The sequence below is a fragment of the Perca fluviatilis genome, chromosome 2, assembly GCF_010015445.1.
Source record: "Perca fluviatilis chromosome 2, GENO_Pfluv_1.0, whole genome shotgun sequence".
NCBI lineage: Eukaryota > Metazoa > Chordata > Actinopteri > Perciformes > Percidae > Perca > Perca fluviatilis.
This window is the reverse complement of record NC_053113.1, coordinates 7,642,554-7,669,948: the sequence shown is the minus strand read 5'-3', so window position 1 is coordinate 7,669,948 and position 27,395 is coordinate 7,642,554. Positions and strand designations below refer to the sequence as shown.

At 43.7% G+C, this 27,395-nt stretch overlaps 1 protein-coding gene across 6 annotated transcripts; it reads right to left on the bottom strand.

Moving 5' to 3' along the window:
• Positions 1 to 4,798: 4,798 nt before the first annotated feature.
• Positions 4,799 to 27,395, bottom strand: eif4h (eukaryotic translation initiation factor 4h). Of its 6 annotated transcripts, XM_039777321.1 has the most exons (9): positions 27,265 to 27,395; positions 24,508 to 24,695; positions 22,411 to 22,475; positions 19,241 to 19,376; positions 17,653 to 17,733; positions 15,617 to 15,805; positions 13,054 to 13,169; positions 10,545 to 10,581; positions 4,799 to 5,007 (listed from the first exon to the last, which is right to left on the bottom strand). In XM_039777321.1, the coding sequence occupies exons 1-8, from the start codon at positions 27,327 to 27,329 to the stop codon at positions 10,576 to 10,578; spliced, it is 846 nt and encodes a 281-aa protein (XP_039633255.1). In that variant the 5' UTR covers positions 27,330 to 27,395; the 3' UTR covers positions 4,799 to 5,007; positions 10,545 to 10,575. The 6 variants fall into 6 exon arrangements, with proteins under 6 accessions (XP_039633255.1, XP_039633248.1, XP_039633238.1 ...); XM_039777314.1 differs by lacking the exon at positions 10,545 to 10,581; XM_039777304.1 differs by lacking the exons at positions 4,799 to 5,007; positions 10,545 to 10,581 and having other exon boundaries at positions 13,030 to 13,169.

Below are 27,395 nucleotides of genomic sequence, written 5' to 3'. Positions count from 1 at the left end.
AGAGCAGGTTCGAAAAGCGTGACCTGTACACGTTCAAAAGTCGTTGCATATACACGAAAAAAACGGCATTTACGTAACCTGTCCACGACTTAATAGATTAAAATAACGTGACTATTACACGACCTGGTGTGAGACTGGGTTGATCACACACATACTTGAAATAACTATATACATAAATATATAGAAATAAGTAATTACAAATTGCACAGGGTGTGATATGCTTATAGGAGGCCCTGTTTTTGCTTTGACATAGCTTTGACATGAGCTACAGCCATCACAGGGTTAAAATTTCTGTGTTAAATTAGGTGTCAATCGAATTGTCTGCTCATTGGCTAAAAACGTAGGCAGGTCTTGTAGCATTTAAATCTAACTGGTCCGAGCAAATCGAATGCACGTGGCGCTGACATGGTGCCAGGGGCATCCTCGGCTTCCATTGGGGATATCAGAGGCAAACCTGGACGGATTGGCTCATACCAGGTACAGCTGATGGACAGCGATGGTGCTGAACAGGCCAAGAGCCCTAATGGCACTATTATATATATATATATATATATATATATATATATATTTGATAAGAAGAGCTGGATTATCACAATGTGAGATCAAATGCAATAATTAGCTTCTTTCAGCTAATAATCTGCAATGTGTCACTTTGGGCCCTATTCCGCCAAAGTGACGCAAGAACAGTCGTTTGCGGGCCCCTAATTCGCCACGGTGCCGCGCGAGGGCCGCGCCCTACACACACCCACACTATCTCCGCTACTGAATGAACTGTTTGCAAACAAGTTTGCCATATAATGTAAAAATATGTCAGTTTACAACTTGTTTCTGCTGCTCCCCCAAGGGGACAAAAGATCTGTTGCACGTTGAAAGCTCTTAATAATTTCAGTAAATGAAATGACCTCAGACCAGTTAACACACAACGGATGTAGGGACCTAATTTAACTTAATGGATTCAATTTTGTCGCTTTTTCCGACGTTTTTGTCGCTTTCTTCTACACTTTTTTAAATTTATAGTCAATAAACCTAATTTAAATGACATTACACCTCATTTTTTAGGTTTCTGAAAAGCAAAAATTATCAATTATTTTGACCAATAGTTAAGATCAGAAGATGTTGAGGGAATCGCAGAAGGTCAAAGTTCAGTCAGGATGCTGTTTTAAAACCATTTAAACAATTTTTTGAAATGCTATTAAATTAAATTAAAACACCCACAATTCAATGGAAGTAATCATTCATTTGACCTGCGAAGAACATTGTATGTGTTCCATGCAACATACATGCATGCATCCAAGTTATTTGGTTGAAAGAAACCCATATTTCTGGTATAAAAAAACTTCAAATTTGACCCGAGGCAGCACAAGGGTTAAAAACATTGCTCTACTGCACCCCTAGTGGTAAAATAAAACTCCAACACGTACGTGTGGCTTGGATAAATTGCTCTGAATTAAAAATGTGCATAATACAATGTGAACTATACGACTGTGTACCCTAATAATATATGGGAATATTAATGGCCTCCAACGTTTATATTTTTTCTATGAATCTTTGAATTAACATGTACTAAACATGAGTTCAATTTGGACCACAGCACCACCACGCCTTGGTGCTCATAACAAGAATAGCATGTATAGTATAGTATATAGTATAGTATCTTTATTGAAGTGAATTAGGTTTAAATCACTGTCATGCATGAATGAATGATATTTTTGCGATTTTACAAATTATAATCCACGATGATCACATTTTACAAAACTGAAATTGCACGTGAAAATGACACTGTCAGTATTTTTAGAGAACCCCAAAATTTCACAAATCGCGTTTTCAGGGGAGCCCATGTCTTATTAAGGGGAGCCGAGCTCCCCCGTAGTTCGCACCCTGGGTCAAACAACACAGGACTTTCACCCCGGAGACCTGAGATCGATTTCATTTCCCCGTTGTTGCGTCCCCCGAGAGACCGTGGATCGTTTCCCAGCGCCCGTTGTTGTAATCATCTACCGTGTGGCGTTTCTTTTCCCCGTTGTTGCGTCCCCAGAGCAGCCCAGTCTCATGGCAGTTGTCGCCGGCGTGCGGTGTTTCCAGAGGCCGCGGCTGCAGCACAATGTCATGGCACTCCGTGGAATGGTCACGTTCCCATTTTGTGATGACCACCACAAAATAAAGGAGAAAATTGTGTCCCTGTACGCAAATCATTAGATCAAAATAACGTGACCATTTCACAAACTGCCGTAAGACCAGGTTGTTTAATTTGGCTGTTTTTCAGAGTTATAAGCAGCATTCCACTTAGGAGAGGTCCTGGTATTAAACCATTACTGATGGTTGCATTCCACTTAGGAGAGGCCCTGGTATTAAACCATTACTGATGGCTGCATTCCACTTAGGAGAGGCCCTGGTATTAAACCATTAATGATGGTTGCATTCCACTTAGGAGAGGTCCTGGTATTAAACCATTACTGATGGCTGCATTCCACTTAGGAGAGACCCTGGTATTAAACCATTAATGATGGTTGCATTCCACTTAGGAGAGGTCCTGGTATTAAACCATTACTGATGGCTGCATTCCACTTAGGAGAGGTCCTGGTATTAAACCATTACTGATGGTTGCATTCCACTTAGGAGAGGTCCTGGTATTAAACCATTACTGATGGCTGCATTCCACTTAGGAGAGGTCCTGGTATTAAACCATTACTGATGGTTGCATTCCACTTAGGAGAGGCCCTGGTATTAAACCATTACTGATGGTTGCATTCCACTTAGGAGAGACCCTGGTATTAAACCATTACTGATGGCTGCATTCCACTTAGGAGGGCCCTGGTATTAAACCATTACTGATGGCTGCATTCCACTTAGGAGAGGTCCTGGTATTAAACCATTACTGATGGCTGCATTCCACTTAGGAAAGGCTCTGGTATTAAACCATTACTGATGGCTGCATTCCACTTAGGAGAGGTCCTGGTATTGGTCATGCTGACTCACTGAAATATCTTACTGGGACACTTGATGGAACTGAGCCATCGTTAAGGTCATCAATCTCAGCTGTTCTCCTCCTACTATGACGAGTCAACATGTCTGCTGTGATGAAGGTCCCTGGAACTACTTCAGTCCCAGTAGTAGACTGAGCTCTGACTAAGCCTGGTGGAAACATCCTTCCCTTCCTCCCCTACGTACCTCCTTCCTCCTCCCCTACGTACCTCCTTCCTCCTCCCTCCCTCCCAGTACTAAGTGGGTCACAGAGAGACACAGAGAGGCAGAACCAGAGCGAGCTGTTCTCTTTATTCTCCTCCCAACCCTGAAATTAAACACATTCTAGTTCATGTCCGATGATGAAAGTTTTATTGCCATAAACAGTGTAGGAAAATAAAATAAAACCCCCAAAATAAAGGAAGAAAGAGTTAAAACAGCCGTTTGTTTATATTCTATAGTACAGTAAAGCAAATGTCAGCTGTTGATCGCGACATCAACGTGTTGTCAAAGCAACGCGAGTTTGAAACCCTCTCTTTTATATTTCATTCTCGGGGTGCACACACACACCCACCCTGAGAACACCCCACTGACCGGTTCTGGGTTATTTGGGGCCCAAACGTTCCAGACAGGTCCAGAAAATATTAAAAATCAAAGATGAAGATGCAGGAATGCAAACGTTACAGGTTTAGTTTAGAGATGTTCCGCTACCGTTTCTTCCTTCCCGGTACCGAGGACCGAGCCCATACCCACCTGGGTCTGGGTGTGTGTCTGTTTGTCTGTCTTTCTGTGAGTCTAAGTGACTGATGGGAACAACAATCATTGAAATCAGTTCAGTTTTAAGCGAGAAACAAGCTGTGTTTAAGTCCACTAAAAGTTCTGTTGTTGCAGCTGACAGACTCAGATTATTATTCTAAGTGTCTGACAACATTATGGGATGGATCCCTACAGAGATAGACCTTTTAGTTAAAGAGTAAGATCCTTTTAGTTTAACATCAAACAGCCCCGAAATCACCATCACCAAACTCCACCAGACTCCATGTAAATAATCAGGACTTTTAGCGTGTATAGAGCCAGCATATCTCCACCAGACTCCATGTAAATAATCAGGACTTTTAGCGTGTATAGAGCCAGCATATCTCCACCAGACTCCATGTAAATAATCAGGACTTTTAGCGTGTATAGAGCCAGCATATCTCCACCAGACTCCATGTAAATAATCAGGACTTTTAGCGTGTATAGAGACAGCATATCTCCACCAGACTCCATGTAAATAATCAGGACTTTTAGCGTGTATAGAGACAGCATATCTCCACCAGACTCCATGTAAATAATCAGGACTTTTAGCGTGTATAGAGCCAGCATATCTCCACATGTAAATGGGTGAATTAAGGGTTTATTTCAACCAAACCAGCGTGGTGATTGTTGGAACAGTGGAAAGATGAACCAAGATGGCTTTTGATAGATTTATTTAGTTTCTGTCCACTTTGAATGAAGCGTGTTTTACAATGATAAAAGTCCTGATTATTTACATGGAGTCTGGTGGAGTTTGGTGAACAAAGTTAAAAAAGAATGCAGTTTTTAGTACTTAACGCGTTGTTACAGAACTGTCTTCTACTGTCCAGTTTGACAGCGAGTTATAATGGCAATAAGAACATAAATAAACTACTTTAAAGTAGATTTTTCGGGTATGGGATCGGTCCTCGCCAACACAGACGCAAGCGTTTCCAGGCGGTATATCCGAGGTGTCCACGGTGCCGGTACCGGTACGCCGGAACATTTCTAACTTTTATCTACAAACCAAACTTCATTTGGACTTCTCATTCAGAACTTTTCATCAATTTTTACAAAAAACTTTTATTTTTATTATATTGGCGGCAGATGCAACACTCACTGAAGTAACAAAAACGACAGCACAAAAACCTTTTTTTACATTTCTTCTGATTTCCCGCTGGTGACATGATGCGTTAGGCGCCACCGTCTGGCGGCGTGTGGCGGTGGCTGCGTGCGGAGGAGGAGGCTGCGGGTTTAAATGAGTCAGGGAAGCTGCAATCAAAGACAGATGGAAGGAGGACAAAAAGAAAGAACACAAAGGAAGGAAAGAAGCAAATTAACACGGAAATAATGCACATTGGTTACGTCTGGTTTCTTATTATTCTCCCCCGTCTGCCTTCCTTCCTTCCTTCCTTCTCTCGCTTTCCTTCCTTCCCTTTTTCCATTCTCTCTGCAGCAACTAAAATTTGGAAATAAACTGACATCAACCTTCACAAAGGACGTGAAGAAAAGAAATGAAGAGTTTGAAAAACGTTGAAAGAGCGACAGAGACTTCGGAAAAAAGGGTCGAAAGGGTAAAAAAATCTAAAGTTTACTTTGATAAGTGTGTGTGTGTGTGTGTGTGTGTGTGTGTGTGTGTGGCGTGTGTACTTCTCACACAGGGCGTGTGTGATGCGTCAGTGCAGTAGTACTGGGATAGTAGTGTCTGTAGTTTAGTATTTGCATGCTGCTTCTGCTTGCTACATTCTGCTTATAGCTACTGCCACCGACTAGCCCTTGTGCAAGGGGCAAAAAGAGGAGCCGAGATTGTAAGTCTCCTCCTGTTGGTACACAGCCTCTCCACCGCCAAGACTCCTACAGTGCCTCCTCACGGCCACACACGGTAACTGGGCCCCAGCAGACCCAGGCTGAACTGTAGGGGATCTCGGAGCAGCAGTGGGCCCCAGAGGCGCGGTGTGCAGGCCCACCAAGCAGTGGACACGCCCTGGCACCCACCAATCACTGCCCCAGATATGGGTAAATAGTCTCACTGCCTTGTGGAGTAGCCTATAGAGGCAAAGGCTGAGGGAGCACACCCTGAAAAAAAAGACAAAAGACCCCAATGGCGGAACAGACGGAGGATGACGGCTGACTTAAGTGGAGCATCACAACGGCTGGGAAGGCGGATGAAGGCTGCAGCAGGGATGGGTCCCCAGTCGTCTTGGACTCCATTCCACTGGAACCTGACCCAGACCTTCCAAGGACCATGTGGTGACTGTCTGTGCACCAGCCTCCCCACGTTAAACAACGCCACGCACAGGCGTCCTCCACAAAGGAAATCCACCCTACCACCCCGGATAAAGTCCTATGGCGACCAGCAAGTGACGACGGGGGCAGGTTTGTGTAGTCTGGAAGTCCCTAGTCATGAGCTGGCACATCAGGCGATGGGTGTTTAGAGTCAGTTGCTGGGCTCCTGGAACGAGGCAGAAGAGCTCTTTGGCAGCTACACCCATGACTAAGCAGTCCTATTTAGGATCCGCTCTGCTTACCCCACATGGGGAAGGGGCTAGAAAAGGTGCCCTAAAAATAGCCTGCCTTATACCTCCTGACTGGATTACCGCGTCCAGAGGGAACACCTTGTTTGCGGTCAGAAACAAAAGAAATTTAAATTTAATTTTGGAGCCTGGAATGTGCGCACTCTGATGGACGGCACCTCCAGTGAGAGACCTGAGAGACGAACCGCCATCATTGCCAGAGAACTGCAGAGATGCCGGATTGATATAGCTGCTCTCTCCGAAACCCGACTGGTAGGTGAAGGGCAGCTGGAGGAGGAGAAAGGTGGCTACACTTTCTTCTGGAAAGGAAAGGAAAAAAGGAAAGCCAGCTGACGAGGCTAGAAATCATGGAGTTGGACTTGGTCATCAAAAACCAGCTTGTTAACCACCTCTACGAACTTCCTGTTGGCATCAGTGAGCGCCTCATGACTCTCCGTCTGGTGCCAACAACCAGACAGCGACAGTAATGAGCGCCTATGCCCCTACCCTAGACTCCGACGTGGAGGAAAAAGAAGCCTTCTACGCCTGCCTGGAAGAAACCCTGTCAAAAATCCCTAGGGAGGAAAAGATCATCCTCCTTGGAGACTTCAATGCTAGGGTAGGCCGGGACCAACACCTCTGGAAGGGCACTATTGGCAAGGAGGGCATTGGTAACATCAACTCCAACGGAGTGTTGCTTCTGAGTAAGTGCGCTCAGCACAACCTCGTCATCACCAACACTCTCTATCGACAGAAAAACAAATTCAAGGTATCTTGGAGGCACCCTCGCTCCAAGCAATGGCACCTCATTGACTAGGTCATTGTAAGAGCAAGGGACTGCTGTGATGTGAACATCAAAAGGGCCATGATAGACTGACAACTGCTGGACAGACCACCACCTCATCCGATCCACAATGGCCATCAAACTTAAAAAGAGGAGGATTCAGAAGAAGCACACCCAGCGAAGACTGAACCTAGACAGCCTGAATGAAACTTCCACCCAGCAGTTACTTCAGGACTCTCTCGAGGAAAGTCTTCAGTAAGAATATCCTGATAACATCGAACAGCACTGGGGCCTTCTCAAATCCACCTTCGATGACTCATGTGAATCCACCCTTGAGTCCAGGAAACATCAGGACTGGTTTGATGAAAATCACACAGAGATAGAACAACTTATCTCTAGAAAACGAAAAGCCTTCCAAGTGTGGCAAAATTATATAACATGTGAGGCCAAAAGGGCAACACAACCAGAGCCAAGGCTGACGTTCAGAGATTGATGAGGGAGCTCAAGAACAACTGGTGGACAGAAAAGTCTCTAAAAGTCCAGAGACTGGCAGATTCAGGTGACACCAGAGGTTTTTTCGCTGCCACTAAGGCGGTCTATGGCCCTAGCCACTGCGGCTTACATCCCCTGCGCTCAAAAGGCGGACAGATTCTTCTAACAGACAATGACTCCATCAACGCACGTTGGAAGGAGCACTTTCAGGAACTTCTGAACTGTGACAGCTCAGCCAAACCAGACATCGCCGTCCATATCCCGCAGAGTCCGATCAAAGAAGACATGGGGGAACCTCCTACCTTAACTGAGGTTCACAATGCCATCAGGAATCTCAAGAACAACAAGGCCGCTGGTCCTGATGGGATCCCCGCGGAGATCTCAAAGGAAGGAGGACCAAGGCTCTGGCACCACATTCACAATCTACTCATCAAGGTCTGGGAAAAGGAAGAGCTCCGGGATGCCCAAATTGTTACCATATTCAAGAAAGGGGACAAGGCTGAATGTGGAAACTACAGGGGCATCTCGCTCTTGTCAACAACAGGCAAAATCCTTGCTCGTGACCTCGCCAACCGCCTGCTACCACTACCTGAGGAGGTACTCCCTGAATCACAGTGCGGCTTCCGCCCATCTAGGGGAACAACTGACATGATTTTTTCTGTTCGCCAACTACAAGAAAAGTGTCGGGAACAAGGACTGCCTCTGTACATGGTCTTTATAGACTTGACAAAGGCCTTTGACTCCGTGGATCGTCAGGCACTGTGGAGCATACTATCAAAGTATGGATGTCATGACAAATACATCCGTGTACTGAGGCTACTGCATGACGGCATGTCAGCCACAGTGCTCAACAGTGGCTTTGAATCTGAGCCCTTTATTGTAGAAACTGGGGTCAAACAGGGATGTATCATTGCTCCCACCCTATTTGCCATCTTCATTGCAGCCATACTTCACCTTACTGGTCAAGAGTTGCCACAGGGGATCCCCTTTACAGGACTGACGGCAGGCTATTCAACCTTAACAGGTTCAAAGCCAAGAGCAAAATCAGAAATACCACCATCATGGAGCTGCAATACGCCGATGATAACGCCATTGTAGCACGCTCCCCTGAAGACCTCCAGGGAATTCTAAATGCCTTTGCCAAGGCATACAGAGACCTGGGTTTGGCCTTGAACATCAAGAATCACAGGTTCTGTATCAACCACCACCCAACCAGCCATTACTCCAGCCCATCTTCAAAGTGGATAACACCACTCTGGAAAGCGTGGAACACTTCCCCTACCTTGCAGCATTCTCTCTTCTAAAGCCAATATAGACTCTGAGGTTAACCACCGCCGCGGAGCCTATGCTAAACTCAGGACAAGAGTCTTTGATGACCAAGACCTGAGCGCTCAAACCAAGCTCCTGGTCTATAGAGCTGTGATTCTTCCAACCCTGCTGTATGGAGCGGAATCCTGGACCACCTACAGCAGACACCTAAGAGCCCTGGACCTATTCTATCAAAGAGCCTTAAGAAAAATCTTGAGGATCAACTGGGAAGACAGACGCACAAACTCCAGCATTCTGGAGGAGACGAATATGCCCAGCATCACTACCATCAGAATGCAGTACCAACTCCCATGGACAGGACATGTTATCCGCATGCCCAACAACCGTCTCCCAAGGCAGCTCCTCTACCCCCAGCTAAAAGAAGGACAGCGAGCCCCTGGTGGTCCAAAGAAACGCTTTAAAGACATTAAGATCAGCCTGAAAAAGTTTAACATCATGTCCGGCGACTGCGAGAATCTGGCGTTGAACAGGGACTACTGGAAAAAGCTGTGCAGGAAGGTGCAGCACACCATTAAACAGAACTCCGCCGTGCCGCAGAGGCAAAGCGGCAACACCGCAAGGACAAACAGAGACAAGCTCCACCACCACCACCTCAACAGAGACAGGTTCCACCACCACCACCTTCCAATGCCCACATTGCAGCAGAATCTGTGGATCACGGATCGGCCTTTACACCTGAGGATCCACAAATAAGACAAACTGACAAAGAGGACAGTCATACTTGTTTCAAGTGACAACCAAAGGAGTGTGTGTGTCTCTCTGCGAGTGTGTCTCTCTGCGAGTGTGTATGTGTCTCTCTAACCCTACTATAATTACCATCAGAGCGGACGTCAAAAAAGTCAGAAAAACCCCTAGAAACAAGAGTCTAAATAGTCTGTGTTAAGCGTTGATGGATAATCTAAGAAATACTGTCAAAGAAAGCAACAAAATCTTTAAAAAAGTGCTGAAAGCTCCAAAAAATACCATCAAAAGTTTACTTTGCTAAATATTAGTCAAAAAAGTGATAAAAACATTGAAAAGTTAAAAATAAAATAAAAAAAGCGACAAAATCTTAGAAAGAAAAAAAAAGGCCCGAAAGTGTAAAAAAAAGAAAATACTGCCTAAAACGTCATGTTGATACGTACTGATAAACACCGTGAGAGTTGAAGTCAAAAAGAGACAAAAACCTGAAAGAAAAAGTAGCAAAAACATCAAAAGGAGCAACAAAAACTTCAAAGAAAAAAGCAGCAAAAAGTTAGAAAATAAACAACTTGTAAATAAAGAGATGAAAGCATCAAAATAAATAAATGGTGTTGTTTGATAGATCCTCAGAAAGACCAGAGAGGTGAGAGTCAGACACATATAGAACAGCAGCAACGTTTTCTAGTTTCTTATTATTTCACTTTAACCTCTCTCTTCCCCCGTCTGTCTGAATCTGTCTGTCTGAATCTGTCTGTCTATCTATCTATCTATCTGGATCTGTCTGTATCTGTGTGTGTCTGTCTGTCTGTGTATCTTTCTGTCTTTATCTCTCTGTCTGTCCGTCTGTATGTGTATCTGTCTGTCTGTATCTCTTTTATTCCTTCCTTTTAAATAAAGCATCAAAACGTTGAATAAACCATTAAAATCCCCAGAGTGAACCCATTTTGTGACATTTTGGAGCCCGCCAGCTGACCCATCACCAACAACATGAACACCATTTCTTTCTTCACCTCTTTCTCTCTCTCTCTTCGTGTGTTTTCTTTAAAGCTGTTGATGACATAATAAGAAAACATAAGAAAGGAAACAAGAGATCAACACACAACTTCACCATCAAAATGGAAACAACTATGTATGTATGTATGTATGTATGTATGTATGTATGTATATATATATATATATATATATATATATACACACACACACTTTGCTAGGCCGGGTCTGTGTTTGTGTCTTGTGTCTGTGTGTCTGTGTCTGAGTGTGTTAGTATGTGTGTCTGTGTCTGAGTGTGAGTGTGTCTCTGTGTGTTAGTGTGTGTGTCTGAGTGTGTCTTGTGTGTTAGTGTGTGTGTAGTGTGTCTCTGTGTGTTAGTGTGTGTCTGTGTCTATGTGTTTGTTGTTAGTATGTGTGTCTGGTGTGTTTGTGTGTTGTGTGTCTGTCTGTCTGTCGCTCGGCTTTTTCAAATTTTTTTTTAAAAAAAGTTACTTTTTTTCTTTCTCTCTCTTTCTTGCGCCAAATCTAATATTTTATGGCCGTGACTGATCTGGTAGCTGGTTGCCTTGGTTACAGGATTCCCGTCCGTTGAGAAGCGTGGCGGCAAGTTTAGAAAAAGTTGAGTTAGAGTCAGAAGAAATGGAAAGAAAGATGTTTCAGGTGAAGTTTTCAGGGCAGATCAATGGACCAATCAGAGACTCCCGTTGAGTTAAATCTGATTGGACTGGACATGTTTGACTCTCATCGGCCCCGAGAGCCAATCGGAGGAGCCTTAACTGTAGGCCACGCCCCCAAGGAGAAAAAAAGGGTCAAAAACTGAAAACAGCAAGAAATATGATCAAAGCTACAAAAAAACTCTACAGGTTTAAAGTCTGTGTCTGCATGTCTGTCTCTGTCTGTCTGTGTCTGCCTGCCTGTCTCTCTGTCTGTAAATAAATGGCGGGCGACCTTTGACCCAGGAAGGGGGCGGGGCTACAGGACATAATAGCTATGACATCACAGAAAGCAGAGGGGGGGAGGGGGGTCATGCATCCCGAGCTGCTCGTTGTGTTTACAGTTTATGATTCATCTGAGTCAGAGTGGAAAGATTATTCTTTATTCTCTCTAAGAATAAATATTCTGCTCAGACTGAAGATGGAGAAGAAGAAGAAGATAAAGTAGTAGTAGAAGAAGAGGAGGGTGGCGACCTCTCGGCGTTTTAAAGAACCACGATGCAACATTATCACCGATACATATCGTAACATAATCCTCCGTTAGATACAGCTTCACCTGACCACTTCATATTTACTGGCTGGTTTTACATTTAACTATCTGACACATCTACTCTGGGGGGTTCTGGACCTTTTGGACCGTGTGCAGAGGTCCTTCTTTAACCGACCCCTCCTACAGATTTAACCCGATCCACTTGGAACTTGGCGAGCCCGATCTAAACACCTCGGCGAAGCTACGTCGGGAATCTTGTGCGCTTTCGTCCAACGGTGTTGCCGTGGCGACAAGGGTTGGGCATCTTTTTGATTTTAAATATTCTTCCTTTGGATTCCGGTTCTTTGAGATGTTGAAACAAATAAGAGGAAAGTTTGATTTTGATTTAATGGTGGTTTGTAGTTTTTCTGCCTTTTTTACGTTAAAGAAAGCCCCACTAGAGCGCCGCTTACTGGGCTCCATGGCTGCAACACAACAGGCGCCTGGTCGCTATGGAAACCTAAACTTGTGCATGTTAAATTGGGAAGAGATGATCGGATTTGAAACCTAACCCTCCAAACGATTCCACTGGAATCGTAATTTTTTAAGCGATTCGAAGTAGTTCTCGATGCCCAACCCTAGCGGCAAGGCGGCATATTCTCACGCCACGAAAACAGGAAGTGGCTGCACTGAAGTGCGCACCGCTGATTGTCGCAGTAGGAGTTAGATATTTAAGTGGCTTGTGGGAGCCGGAGAGTGGCATGTCCTTCACCGTAAGACATCAAATATAACGTATAACGTTAGAGTTTTAAAATATAACGTAAAATAACGTACAATATAATATAAATATAACATGATACCGCAAGGCGACGTCACACGCGGTGTGAGAGGAAATGGTTAGGATTAATAAAACAAGAATGGGGTTGCTCCCCCCCTACCCATTTCTCTACGCAGATTTTCACCGTTTCATACTACTCGCTACGGCATCAAATCACACGCAATCGGCGTACAGAAGTACCGCAAGTACACGCCTCATGGACGCGCCACACGCCACTTAAAAACCTAACTCCCTCTCGATTACTGACCAGGACTTGCATCTTTAATATGCATGTCTGGAAGAACTCAAGTTATAAAACTGTCAAATCATATTTCAGTTGCTTTCTTTAAATGGATATGAATGTATCGGTCTAATATTGTATCGCGTGTTCGCTGCCAGTCAGGAAGGAAAGCTAACCGCGGCGTTTCAAGATCATCCCGTTGGCGTTTCTCTCTTTCCTTTCCCGTGTTAAAGTTCTCTCCCCATCCCCCCCCCCCATCAGTCTCTTAAGGCTGGTCTTTGGGGATCACCTCCTCTCGCGGCTTGGCTCCGCCGAAGATGGCCGAGTTTGGGTTGGCGACCTGGTTGAGAGGCTCAGAGACGGTCCGAGGCTTCAGCTGCAGCCGAGGCCTCTGAGCACGCTCCTCTGTGGAGACACACAACAGACACAACTTAACACACAGACACACATCTTAATAAACCGAATTTCTATATCAGAAATAGGGCTGAACGATTAATTGCATTTGCGATAATATCGCGATATGTTAAAACTATTAAAGCAATTTCCTAATCGCAAAGGCTGCGATTTGGTCTCGATTTGATGACTCGCGAGAGCAAATCAGTCTGCACTCCGCAGAGAAAGCATCAACTTAGCACGCTAACGCTACACTGTACCTTGAGCTGATCTTTGTCATTCAAACAACTGAGTTGAAGTTTAGAACTTTTACAGCCATTTTAATAAAATGAAGGGTTTTGTTTCGGCTCGAGTCCATACATGCAGTTAATGGATACAGGCACGCAGAACTGAAGGCTCGGTTGGCAACGATTAGCTCTGATTAGCGGTTAGCTCCGTTATAAAGATATGGGTGGAGGAGCTGCCACTGAGAGGGGTAACAATCAGACTGATAAATGACGGTTTGGGGAGCTTTCACAGCAGCGTGGCCGCGGTGTTTCAACGGTTTTATTAGTACAGTTAATCCCAGGGCAAGACCACAGCAACTAACGTAACGATAGCCTCTCTGAGCAAGTGCAGTGTTGACGGTGTCGGCACGCAACTTCACGAGGGGGAGGGGCTGGAGGCAGCTCCTCTCTGTGCACTGTAAAAAAAAATACTCGTGTGTGTGTGTGTGTGTATATATATATATATTTTTTTTTTACTTATTTAACTGTCTAGTGTGCAATAGTGTGTTGTTCATGCTATACAATGATTTATTGTTTGTTTTTGTTGAATAATAGAGAAGAAAAAGAATTTAAAAAAAATAATCGAATATTGAATCGCAATCGCAATTAGATTATTTTCAAAAATCGTTCAGCTCTAATCCGAAACATGACAAAAGAATGTTGAAAAAAGTGACAAATGTTGAAAACAGCTACAAAACCTCAGGAAAAATGCTGAAAGAATTGACCAAAAGCATCGTCAAAGATGATAATAAAGCAACAATTTATTTAGAAAAATACAACGTTTCGGTCTCAGACCTTCATCAGGTAAATATAGGTAAAATTCAGGTAAATTTACCTGATGAAGGTCTGAGACCGAAACGTTTCTAAATAAATTATTGCTTGGTCAGTGTGCGGGATTTTCTCTAAACTTTTTGATCTGCTACCTTTGATCATATCCTACGCACCTGCCCAACAAAAGAGGTGTGCAAAAAGTTTTCTTACGTTAAACTTATGGGGAATAAAAATGGCAGTAACCTATTTTCAGTTTGATGCATACTTCATTTTGAACAATGGTTTTGTCGATAATGTTCAAAACCATCACTGTTGACTGTGCAAAGCTGTAATTATATCAGTTCAAATTACTTAGTCTGTCTGATTTAGATATAACCAATGCTACTTTTACACACACACACACAGATTTCTTGTGTTATTTGAAAGAAAATATCAGCAGAAAATTACAGTTTAAAAAGAAACTAATTATTTTTAGTGCTGCCTTTTATATTCAATTCAATGTTCAATTTGTTCAATAAAATAATGTTTGAAAATATTTCCTTTCATTTGTTTTAAACTCAACAAGAATTTGTTGTATTTTAGCAGAATACTGAAAGCTGCAGAAATGCAGAACTGAGTACACTATAATATAGGTTTATTTATCGCAAGAAATATCGTTATCGCCATATTTAACAACCTTATCGCATAGCGCATATTTTCTAGGGATCGACCAATATGGATTTTTTAGTGCCGATGCCAATTTTTTTTCCATCAGCCTTAGTCGATGACCGATACGGGCTGCCGATTTTCTTGAGCAGACACTGCTTTTGCTCCCTCAATTTACATCATAAAAATGTAGTGAAGTGTCAATTCTGCTATCATCTAACATTCATATCATCCAAATTATGTGTGCAATGTGCATTATATGGATGGGTGCACTGCATATGGTTAACTGTGCAAGGGTAAAAGGCTTTCATCAACATCTGCAACACAGCCTTGATGAGGCATTGCTTGCTGACATATAAGACCAATATAATCAGGTCGTCACAAAATGTCCTTTGTCAACACATTTAAATAATTTAAGAAAACAATAAACCTGAAAAGTAGCCATTGAAATATAGTGCTTGATTTGTAATTTAGAAAGCCTGGCAGGCACTCTGCTGGTGGGGGAGGGGCAGTGCACGGACTGCACGTGAGCTGCAGCGTCTCCAGCAACACAGAGCTGCCTATGGACGCCTGTCTGTAAATAATGCCGGGAACAAACTATCGCCGAACGCAGCAATAACGTTTATCGGCAGATATATATCGTCCAATAAAAATCGCTCCATCAGTAATATTTTCCTCATATCGTGCAGCCCTACATGTCGTTAACAAAAAAGCATACCAACTAAAAACTACTGAATGAAAAAGTTGACAATGATACGACTAAAGTAAATCTAGCACCTTCAGACGGTTCCCTGAAGTCTGTGGCTCCTCCTCCGCGGGGGGGTCCTCCTTCTCTGAAGCGAGCCGATCCTCCGGGCCCTCCTGCTCCCGGTCCTCCCGGTCCTCCGGCGCCGGGGCCCCCCCGCCTGTCACCGGGGCGACCGCCGCCTCGACTCCGCCCTCCCATGAAGTCATCGTCTCTGAAACCTGCGGGGACACGGAGACACACACTGTCAACAAATACATCAAATAACTTCACAAGAAGAGACAGACATGTCTTCGTCTGGGAAAGCTGCAGAGAGAGAGAGAGACAGAAAGACAGGCAGAGAGACAGATAAAGAGGCAGACAGACAGACAGAGAAACAGAGACAGACAGACAGAGAGACAGACAGATAAAGAGGCAGACAGACAGACAAACAGAGACAAAGAGACAGACAGAGACGGGAAGAGAGACAGACAGACAAAGAGACAGACAGACAGGCAAAGAGAGAGACAGACAGGCAGAGAAACAGACAGACAGGCAGAGAAACAGAGACAGACAGACAGACAGAGACACAGATAGACAGATGCCCTCAGTTGTCCTGCAGAGTCTGGAACCTGTAAGGTGACTGGTGAGCATGAGATGGCTGAGGTGAAATGCATGATGGGACAAAATCAGGGTGGGTATCCAGCAGCTACAGGAGGCGGAGCCTGGCTATGGGGGTCAAAGGTCAACAGTGTCTCTTTTAAAGGGTTACTTCAGTGTTGTCCAACCTGGACCCTATGTCTCCATGTTTGTGTGTCTGAGTGTCTGATGGGACAACAATCTGTGAAACTGGTCCAGTATTAAACCAGAACCAAGCTGTAATGTAACCCTACAGGACTAATGTTCAGCAGCAGTTAGAGTCACTAAAAGTTCTGTTGTTGCTGCTGACAGACTGACAGAGAAGTGTCTGACAACATTATGGGATGGATCCCTACAGAGATAGACCTTTTAGTTAAAGAGTAAGATCCTTTTAGTTTAACATGGAACAGCCCCGAAATCACCATCACCAAACTACACCAGACTCCATGTAAATAATCAGGACTTTTAGCGTGTATAGAGCCAGCATATCTCCACCAGACTCCATGTAATTAATCAGGACTTTTAGCGTGTATAACCAATTAATTTGCTTATAACCAATATCTCCACCACTCCATGTAAATAATCAGGACTTTTAGCGTGTATAGAGCCAGCATATCTCCACCAGACTCCATGTAAATAATCAGGACTTTTAGCGTGTATAGAGCCAGCATATCTCCACCAGACTCCATGTAAATAATCAGGACTTTTAGCGTGTATAGAGCCAGCATATCTCCACCAGACTCCATGTAAATAATCAGGACTTTTAGCGTGTATAGAGCCAGCATATCTCCACCAGACTCCATGTAAATAATCAGGACTTTTAGTGTGTATAGAGCCAGCATATCTCCACCAGACTCCATGTAAATAATCAGGACTTTTAGCGTGTATAGAGCCAGCATATCTCCACCAGACTCCATGTAAATAATCAGGACTTTTAGTGTGTATAGAGCAAACATATCTCCACCAGACTCCATGTAAATAATCAGGACTTTTAGCGTGTATAGAGCAGCATATCTCCACCAGACTCCATGTAAATAATCAGGACTTTTAGTGTGTATAGAGTCAGCATATCTCCACAATTAATGAATTAACAGGCAAAAACAGAACTTTTAGGGGACGTAAATTGAAGCTGCGCGATTGCCCGATGACTTACATTGTAGTTTGTTTCACTGACTGCAGCGATTTTGCTCAAAACTGGACCAATGTGAAAGACTGCTGTTCACATCAGTCACTTAGACACAAACACATGGGTTGAAAAGGTTGACAGGAAACCAAAGTTACCCTTTAATTGTGTGAGATTATTATTGAAATGAAAATGTGTTGCGGCTCTAATTTGCTTGGTTTTAAAGGCTGGCCCTAGTTTCGGTGGTTAGCTCGGGGATATTGTCCTGCTCCCTGTGTGCAGGGATCTGATTGGTCGGCTAGGATCTGCTGAACTCTGTGACATCACCTCCTCCCGGTTGGTCGAAGTCCTCACGAGAGTCTCGTCCTCCTCCTCCTCCTCTGGGAGCTCCTCGAGATCCTCCTCGGCCTGCAGAACACAAGGGGAGTTAACCCTGAGAGGAGGGGGGAGAGAAGGAGGGAGAGACAGAGGGAGGGAGAGAGAGAGAGAGAGGGAGAGACAGAGGGAGAGAGAGATAGAGGGAGGGAGAGACAGAGGGAGGGAGGTGGAGGGAGAGAGAGAGAGAGGGAGGGAGGCAGGGAGAGAGAGAGACAGGAAGGGAGGGAGACAGAGGGAGGGAGGAAGGGAGGGAGAGATAGAGGGAGGGAGGGAGGGAGGGAGAGATAGAGGGAGGGAGAGGAGGAGACAGGGATAGAGAGACGGAGGGAGGGAGGGAGAGAGATAGAGAGAGAGAGAGAGAGGGAGGGAGGGAGACAGACAGACAGAGGGAGAGAGGCCGAGGGAGAGAGAGACAGAGAGAGAGAGAGACAGAGAAGGAGAGAGGGAGGAAACAGAGGAGAGAGGTGGCTCCTTCTGAAGTATCTGGAAGAACAGCACTGAGAGGCGGAGCTTGTTAGTCGCCCATCAGCCAATCAGAGAGGAGATGTTAGAGAGAAGCAGCAGACCATCAGCCAATCAGAGAGGAGATGTTAGAGAGAAGCAGCAGACAGACTGAAGGAGGGAACTTTAATTAGTTTCATATTTCTACTTCAGTGATTAACTTCGGAGGACAGGTGAGCTGGAAAAGGAAACAAGGGGTTAGGGTGGAGGTGAGGATGAGATGATGGAGGGATGAAGAGTGAAAGGATGAAGAAGAGTCTTCCTCCTCCAAGTAAGACACTGACACTGAATCAGCTGTTATTTTCTGAATGAAACCTAACTTTATTTACACATAGTGTTATTGATACAATCAACTCATGATTGGAGGTTTTTATCCAAATGAGTGGAAAATATTCCTTTATTTCTTTTCTTTTTTAGAAATATTAACACTTTTTACTGACTTTTTCTTGAAATATTTAGACCTTTTTTTTATTTAAACTTTTGAACTGACATTTTTCTCCAAATATTAAGACTTTAAACAAAGATAATCATGAAATATTAACGCATTTACTGACTTTTTTTCTGCAAATATTGAGACCTTTTTTTAAATTTGAAGACTTTTGAACTGTTTTTCTTCAAATATTAATACTTTATTTCATGAAATATGACTTTTTCCGCAAATATTAAGACTTTTTAACTGACTTTTTTTATGCAAATATTAAGACTTTTTACTGACTTTTTTATGCAAATATTAAGACTTTCTACTGACTTTTTTTCTGCCAATATTAAGACTTTTTACTGACTTTTTTTCACAATTATTTACTGAAGTATTTTTCGACTTCCTTCATTTCTATAAACTGTGCCAAACAACAGATTTGTCCTCTTATCAAACTGGCCTTTGTCTTTAAGAACAATCTAACGTTTGCAGTCTTTCCATCCCTAGTTTCCAGAGCAGCGTTCGATTTGATCAGTGAGAGCCGTGCAGACTTGGAGGAGAAACCAAACAGAAGATCAGTTAAACAACAACATCACATGTCTGCAGCAGGCGAGTCATTACTTCCTGGCGCTGATTCGGCGTCCGTACCTCGAGCGTCATCTTTCCTGAAGCCGAAGCCACCGCCGGGGCCTCCTCGCTCCTGCTTGCGTCCCTCTGCGATGTCAACCCTCAGGGACCTCTGGGAACAGCTGAACAGCTGCAGGGGTCAGAGGTCACACACACGTTACAGAGAAAACACACCATCACGTATAGCAGCTGGTTTATCTCGGCCCCGTCTTATCTAATCTGTCCGTTCATACTGGGCGCTGCAGCAATCGTTTGGGCGTCTCCTCTATTACTTACACCAACGAAGAGGGAGGGAGGGAGAGAGAGAGACAGAGAGAAAGAGAGAGGGAGACAGACAGAGTGAGAGAGAGACAGAGAGTGAGAGAGAGAGACAATGAGTGAAAGAGCGAGAGAGATAGAGAGTGATAGTGAGAGAGACATAGAGAAAAAGTGGCTGAAACGTTATATTGTGCAGCCCACGTTTACGAGAAAAGTGACAAAAAGTTCGGAAAAGAGAACAAAAAGCGGTCTAGTGTACAGCCCTACTGTAGTAGTGTGTAGTTTAGAGATGGTCCAGTGTGTAGCCCTACTGTAGTAGTGTGTAGTTTAGAGACAGTCCAGTGTGTAGCCCTACTGTAGTAGTGTGTAGTTTAGAGACAGTCCAGTGTGTAGCCCTACTGTAGTAGTGTGTAGTTTAGAGATGGTCCAGTGTGTAGCCCTACTGTAGTAGTGTCTAGTGTTGAGATGGTCCAGTGTGTAGCCCTACTGTAGTAGTGTCTAGTGTTGAGATGGTCCAGTGTGTAGCCCTACTGTATAGTTTAGTTTAGAGAGATGGTCCAGTGTGTAGCCCTACTGTAGTAGTGTCTAGTGTTGAGATGGTCCAGTGTGTAGCCCTACTGTAGTAGTGTGTAGTTTAGAGATGGTCCAGTGTGTAGCCCTACTGTAGTAGTGTCTAGTGTTGAGATGGTCCAGTGTGTAGCCCTACTGTAGTAGTGTCTAGTGTTGAGATGGTCCAGTGTGTAGCCCCTGTAGTAGTGTAGTGTTGAATGTCAGTTAGCTGTATGGTCATTAATATTAGTTTGATCAGTTGTAGCCCTACTGTAGTAGTGTCTAGTGTTGAGATGGTCCAGTGTGAGCCCTACCGTAGTAGTGTGTAGTGTTGATTTATCTTTACGTGTGTGTCTGTTGTGGTCCGGTTCTACTGTAGTAGTGTTAGTTGAGAGTCGTGTGTAGACTGTAGTAGTGTGTAGTTTAGAGATAGTCCAGTGTGTAGCCTACTGTAGTAGTGTCTAGTGTTGAGATGGTCCAGTGTGTAGCCCACTGTAGTAGTGTCTAGTGTTGAGATGGTCCAGTGTGTAGCCCTACTGTAGTAGTGTTAGTTTAGAGATGTCCAGTGTGTGGCCCTACTGTAGTAGTGTCTAGTGTTGAGATGTCCAGTTGTAGCCTACTGTAGTAGTGTCTAGTGTTGAGATGGTCCAGTGTGTAGCCCTACTGTAGTAGTGTGTAGTGTTGAGATGGTCCAGTGTGTAGCCCTACTGTAGTAGTGTGTAGTTTAGAGATAGTCCAGTGTGTAGCCCTACTGTAGTAGTGTGTAGTTTAGAGACAGTCCAGTGTGTAGCCCTACTGTAGTAGTGTGTAGTTTAGAGATGGTCCAGTGTGTAGCCCTACTGTAGTAGTGTCTAGTGTTGAGATGGTCCAGTGTGTAGCCCTACTGTAGTAGTGTGTAGTTTAGAGACAGTCCAGTGTGTAGCCCTACTGTAGTAGTGTGTAGTTTAGAGACAGTCCAGTGTGTAGCCCTACTGTAGTAGTGTCTAGTGTTGAGATGGTCCAGTGTGTAGCCCTACTGTAGTAGTGTCTAGTGTTGAGATGGTCCAGTGTGTAGCCCTACTGTAGTAGTGTCTAGTGTTGAGATGGTCCAGTGTGTAGCCCTACTGTAGTAGTGTCTAGTTTTGAGATGGTCCAGTGTGTAGCCCTACTGTAGTAGTGTCTAGTGTTGAGATGGTCCAGTGTGTAGCCCTACTGTAGTAGTGTGTAGTTTAGAGACAGTCCAGTGTGTAGCCCTACTGTAGTAGTGTGTAGTTTAGAGACAGTCCAGTGTGTAGCCCTACTGTAGTAGTTAGTGTAAAGATGGTCCAGTGTGACACGTAGTAGTGTGTAGTTTAGAGACAGTCCAGTGTGTAGCCCTACTGTAGTAGTGTCTAGTGTTGAGATGGTCCAGTGTGTAGCCCTACTGTAGTAGTGTCTAGTGTTGAGATGGTCCAGTATACAGCTCTACTGTAGTAGTGTGTAGTTTAGAGATGGTCCAGTGTGTAGCCCTACTGTAGTAGTGTGTAGTTTAGAGACAGTCCAGTATACAGCTCTACTGTAGTAGTGTCTAGTGTTGAGATGGTCCAGTGTGTAGCCCTACTGTAGTAGTGTGTAGTTTAGAGACAGTCCAGTATACAGCTCTACTGTAGTAGTGTCTAGTGTTGAGATGGTCCAGTGTGTAGCCCTACTGTAGTAGTGTGTAGTTTAGAGACAGTCCAGTATACAGCTCTACTGTAGTAGTGTGTAGTTTAGAGATGGTCCAGTGTGTAGCCCTACTGTAGGTATTAAACAGTCCAGTATACAGCTCTACTGTAGTAGTGTCTAGTGTTGAGATGGTCCAGTGTGTAGCCCTACTGTAGTAGTGTGTAGTTTAGAGACAGTCCAGTATACAGCTCTACTGTAGTAGTGTGTAGTTTAGAGACAGTCCAGTGTGTAGCCCTACTGTAGTAGTGTCTAGTGTTGAGATGGTCCAGTGTGTAGCCCTACTGTAGTAGTGTGTAGTTTAGAGATGGTCCAGTGTGTAGCCCTACTGTAGTAGTGTCTAGTGTTGAGATGGTCCAGTGTGTAGCTCTACTGTAGTAGTTTGTAGTTTAGAGACAGTCCAGTGTGTAGCCCTACTGTAGTAGTGTCTAGTGTTGAGATGGTCCAGTGTGTAGCTCTACTGTAGTAGTTTGTAGTTTAGAGACAGTCCAGTATACAGCTCTACTGTAGTAGTGTGTAGTTTAGAGATGGTCCAGTGTGTAGCCCTACTGTAGTAGTGTCTAGTGTTGAGATGGTCCAGTATACAGCTCTACTGTAGTAGTTTGTAGTTTAGAGACAGTCCAGTATACAGCTCTACTGTATTAGTGTGTAGTTTAGAGACAGTCTGGGATACTCACAGCGCCGTCGTATGTCAGAGCTTCTTTTAGAGATTCCAAATCTTCAAACTCGACGTAACAAAATCCTTCAGAGAGACACAAACAAACAGGACACACAGTCAGTCAGTCAGCAGTCTTTAACAACATTGTTTGGATTTTTTAGGCTTACAAATGGCATTAATATTCTTGTTTCTTGACTTATATCTTGTTTCTTTATTTCCTTTAAAAGCTGTGTAGAACATGGGAGAGGCCTGATCCTTTCAGTCACCGTTTACGGTTTAAAAACCCTGTCAATAAAACCCTTCTTTGGCTTCTGGTCAAATGTAACAAACTCCAAACACACACGTTTGTCTAAAGGCTCTGACACACCGAGCCGATAATCGGCCGTTGGACAGTCTGGCGAGGTGAATCAAGTCTGCTCGGTGTGCTCCATGCCGTCTAGGTCCTGTCCTGTCAATAAAGGCCTAAAAATGCCCAAAAAATTATCTTTAAAATTAAAAATCTGATGAAAATCTTTTAAACGGACCTTCGTTGACCTGAAATGAAGACAGATTCAGCAACAGCACGGCCTATTTCTCTCTTCAGATGTTTTCAGTGAACTATTTTAGAACAATATGATCGTTATCGGTCAGCTGGAGAAGCCAGACCCACGTGACGCGTTCGTCATTTCCAGTTTAAATTTTTTGTATTACGTCCCGCACACGCGCAGAACGTACGCTCAAGTCGTGTCTCTTCGGTGTGTTCTGAGGCACTTTTTGGACCTCTGATCAGTCCGACTGGCTGTTCTGCCGACGGTCAGCCGTCTGGGGCTTAAAAGTTTGAAGCAGTTGTTTAATAAAACTGAAACTTTAAACATAATACACAGTATAATCAAATGGATAAATAAAAACTCCAAGAGCTTCCTGAAGGTTTAACGGGCTAACGCTTAGCTTGTCATCTAAAGAGACGGAAGACTTTTTATTGTTTTATGATGTTTACCAGATCAAACCACTCGTTCATTGATTAACCCATGAAGGTAAAGATTAATTGATAATGAAAAATGTTGATCCATATATATATATATATATATATATATATATACCGTACTTTCCGCACTATAAGGCGCACCGGATTATAAGGCGCACCTTCAATGAATGGTCTATTTTAGAACTTTTTTCATATATAGGGCGCACCGGATTATAAGGCGCATAGAATAGAAGATACTGCAGTCAGACGTTTGACTGGGGTTGCGTTATGCATCCACTAGATGGAGCTGTGCTAAAGGGAATGTCAACAAAACCGTCAGATAAAGTCAAACTTTATGAAGCGTTCTGACAACTCTGATCCTTATAGCATTTAAATCTAAGTGGTCCGAGAAATGGCGATCGTCTCAACGTGGTCCCTGACATGTGGTCATCGGCTTGTCCGCTTCCATTGGCCATATCAGAGGCAAACCTGAACGGATTGGCTAATATGAGCTACCAATCGAAAGCTTAGAAGCTCGGGAATACGATGACGCCCACATCGATCATGTAGCGAGCTGGGCAGAGAAGCTAGCGCCGATGACAAGTGCGGAAATGGAAAACGCGTTTTTCCGTTGTGATTCGTCCAGAAAACTTCAACATTGTGAGTTGAACAGATCGTTTTGGAATATAAAGCTTGGATATTACATTTCCTTGGACTTTTGTGGATTTATGAAAATCAAGTTTTGGCCAAAATACCACTTTGTTGCTGAAAGGACAACGAAATCAGATATGGATGCTCTCTCGACAGCTGCGCAGATTATGGCTGAATTGTTTTATTGTAAATTGTTTACTTTGTAACAGTTGTTATAAATCATTGTATGCTTTGTATGTGGTCTTAAATTAATCATTAGAGGCTAAGCTTTCAATTGGTGTGTCGCATGGCTGTATATTTTCAATATTTAATGCTTTAAAGTTATAAAAACGCGAATGAGTGGAAGTTTTATCGAGGTTACAGCGACGCAGTGTCCCGTCAACGGGGCAGTGATCCGAGAGGTTGATCCATATATAAGGCGCTCCGGATTATAAGGCGCACTGTCGTTTTTTGAGAAAATTAAAGGCTTTTAAGTGCGCCTTATAGTGCGGAAAATACGGTATATCGTGTTACTCCACTGACCTTTGAACTTGTCCGTCTCTTTGTCTCGGACCAATCGCACGCTGCGGATGTTGAGCTCTTTGAAGATGATGTCGATGTCTCCCTGCACCGAGTTGAACGGCAGGTTTCCCACGTACGCCGTGAACGGAGGCTCTGTCGGCAGCTCCTTCTGCTTCCTGGGGCCGCCTGATCCACCGCCACCACGGGACCTGAGAGAGAGACAGACAGGCAGAGAGCATCATGGGACAGGGAAACACAGGCAGGCAGAGAGCATCATGGGAGTGGTACTAATACTGTATCTGAAGTCTCTTTTATATAGACCTCAGTGGTCCCCTAATACTGTATCTGAAGTCTCTTTTATATAGACCTTAGTGGTCCCCTAATACTGTATCTGAAGTCTCTTTTATATAGGCCTTAGTGGTCCCCTAATACTGTATCTGAAGTCTCTTTTATATAGGCCTTAGTGGTCCCCTAATACTGTATCTGAAGTCTCTTTTATATAGGCCTTAGTGGTCCCCTAATACTGTATCTGAAGTCTCTTTTATATAGGCCTTAGTGGTCCCCTAATACTGTATCTGAAGTCTCTTTATATATAGGCCTTAGTGGTCCCCTAATACTGTATCTGAAGTCTCTTTTATATAGGCCCTAGTGGTCCCCTAATACTGTATCTGAAGTCTCTTTTATATAGGCCTTAGTGGTCCCCTAATACTGTATCTGAAGTCTCTTTTATATAGACCTTAGTGGTCCCCTAATACTGTATCTGAAGTCTCTTTTATATAGACCTTAGTGGTCCCCTAATACTGTATCTGAAGTCTCTTTTATATAGGCCTTAGTGGTCCCCTAATACTGTATCTGAAGTCTCTTTTATATAGGCCTTAGTGGTCCCCTAATACTGTATCTGAAGTCTCTTTTATATAGACCTTAGTGGTCCCCTAATACTGTATCTGAAGTCTCTTTTATATAGACCTTAGTGGTCCCCTAATACTGTATCTGAAGTCTCTTTTATATAGACCTCAGTGGTCCCCTAATACTGTATCTGAGGTGTATGTGTATATATATATATATATATATATATATATATATATATATATATATATATATATATATAAAATACATATATATAACAAATTTGAAAATATAATTTTTTTTGTAAATTTGTAAGATTTAAAAATTATTTTCTTAAAAAAAAAAAATCTTGAAATATTTAGACTTTTCAAAACTTTTGTCATGACCTGTTCATAAATATTACAACTTCCTTTATTTCTTAAAACTGTGCAAAACAACAGATGAAACGTATTTCATCTTAAGTAACAAAAATGACATGTTCCCAGATCAGACACACACACATATTCAGACACACAAACACAGACACAAACAGACACACATTAGGGATGCACGATATGAGGAAAATATGTAATTGTGATTAGTTTGACTGACATTGCGATTGCGATATGATTCACGATATTGGAGGGACTGATCGTTTTTGTATCACTATCATTTTCATTGTAAGAAATTAAAATGATTATTATATATATATATTTCTGCGAGGCTCTGTACCAAGATGTTTATTCTGTAGTCTGTAGGACAGGGTGTGTAGGCCGGGACGTCTCTGCAGCACCACAATACTTTATTTAACAACGGGTTGACACATTTTTTGCCTTGACAAATATTGCATCTCTCTGCAATTTTGATATTGCACTAGTCCATATTGCAATTTTGATACAATTGCGATTAATTGTGCAGCCCTAGCACACAGACACACATTCTACACACACACACACACACACACACACACACACACACACACACAAATGACATGTTTAAAACAAATCCAAGATCAGAATATCTAAATAAATAGAAACAAATCTCGCGCCCTGATCCACATCCAGCCTGCTGTTTTAAATGTATACATTAGTTTCTGTATTTATTGTTGATTTCCTATTATTAATGTTTAATATGTTTTGTTTATGTATGCAAACATTCACTGAGGTAAACTCCACGTAAGTGTAACTTATTATGGCAATAAACCCTTTTCTGACTCTGATTGTGTTTTGGTAACTAGCTATGTGGATGAATGTGCTGCGGCGGACACATGATGCAGCCATGCGGGCAACCTGCAGCTAAAGATCGGCCAACGCGTCGCCCTGCCGCGGCCTCCGCTGCCGCTCCGCCCGGCCTCTCACCGGGACCGGTTCATTGTTACTATCACTTAACAGATTAACGTGATTTTTGCCACGAAGACCGGTGCAATCCCACAAAGTCTGTGCGATAGTTTCCCTACCCTCTATTGCTAACAGTTAGCCTGTCTGCCCGTTTGTTTCGCCAGCCTCCAGTGCTAACAGTTAGCCTGTTTGCCCGTTTATTTAGCTACCCTCCATTGCTAGCAGTTAGCCCGTTTACCCGTTTGTTTTGTTACCCATCATTGCTAACAGTTAGCCTGTTTACCCATTTGTTTCGCTACCCTACATTGCTGTTTACCCGTTTGTTTCGCTACCCTCCATTGCTAACAGTTAGCCTGTTTACCAGTTTGTTTCGCTAGCCTCTTTGCTTATAGTTAGCCTGTGAGCCCCGGGACCGCGGTGTTTCCTAACGGTTGCCTCCGGCCCCCGTCTGCTCCTGAGCGGTCTGCTTAGCTATCGCTGCGCGGGACGAGCTCCGAGGCCTGGTTGCCTAGCACCGAGGCTCAGTAAGGAAAGCAGCGGAAAACACAGCGACAATCCAGTCGTTGGTTTATGTTTGAGGCACACGCCACAGTCGCAGCGCGGAGATGAGACTCACCCTCTGCCGCCACCGAAGCTCCCGTAGGCCCGGTCCCGCTCATCGTAGTTGTCGAAGTCCGCCATTACTGCAGCTCTGTGTCGGAGGAGGAGGTCCTACACGTCACACAGAGCCGGTTTAGCTGTCTGCAG

Excerpts from the sequence above, each read along its gene's own strand:
- eif4h (XM_039777304.1), bottom strand. The coding sequence starts at position 27,329 with ATGGCGGACTTCGACAACTACGATGAGCGGGACCGGGCCTACGGGAGC. Across the intron at positions 22,476-24,507 it reads AGAGACGGACAAGTTCAAAG|GATTTTGTTACGTCGAGTTT; the intron begins GTCAGTGGAGTA and ends GTCTCTCTGAAG. Across the intron at positions 13,170-15,616 it reads CTTCAGGGAACCGTCTGAAG|AGGAGCGTGCTCAGAGGCCT; the intron begins GTGCTAGATTTA and ends GTGTCTCCACAG.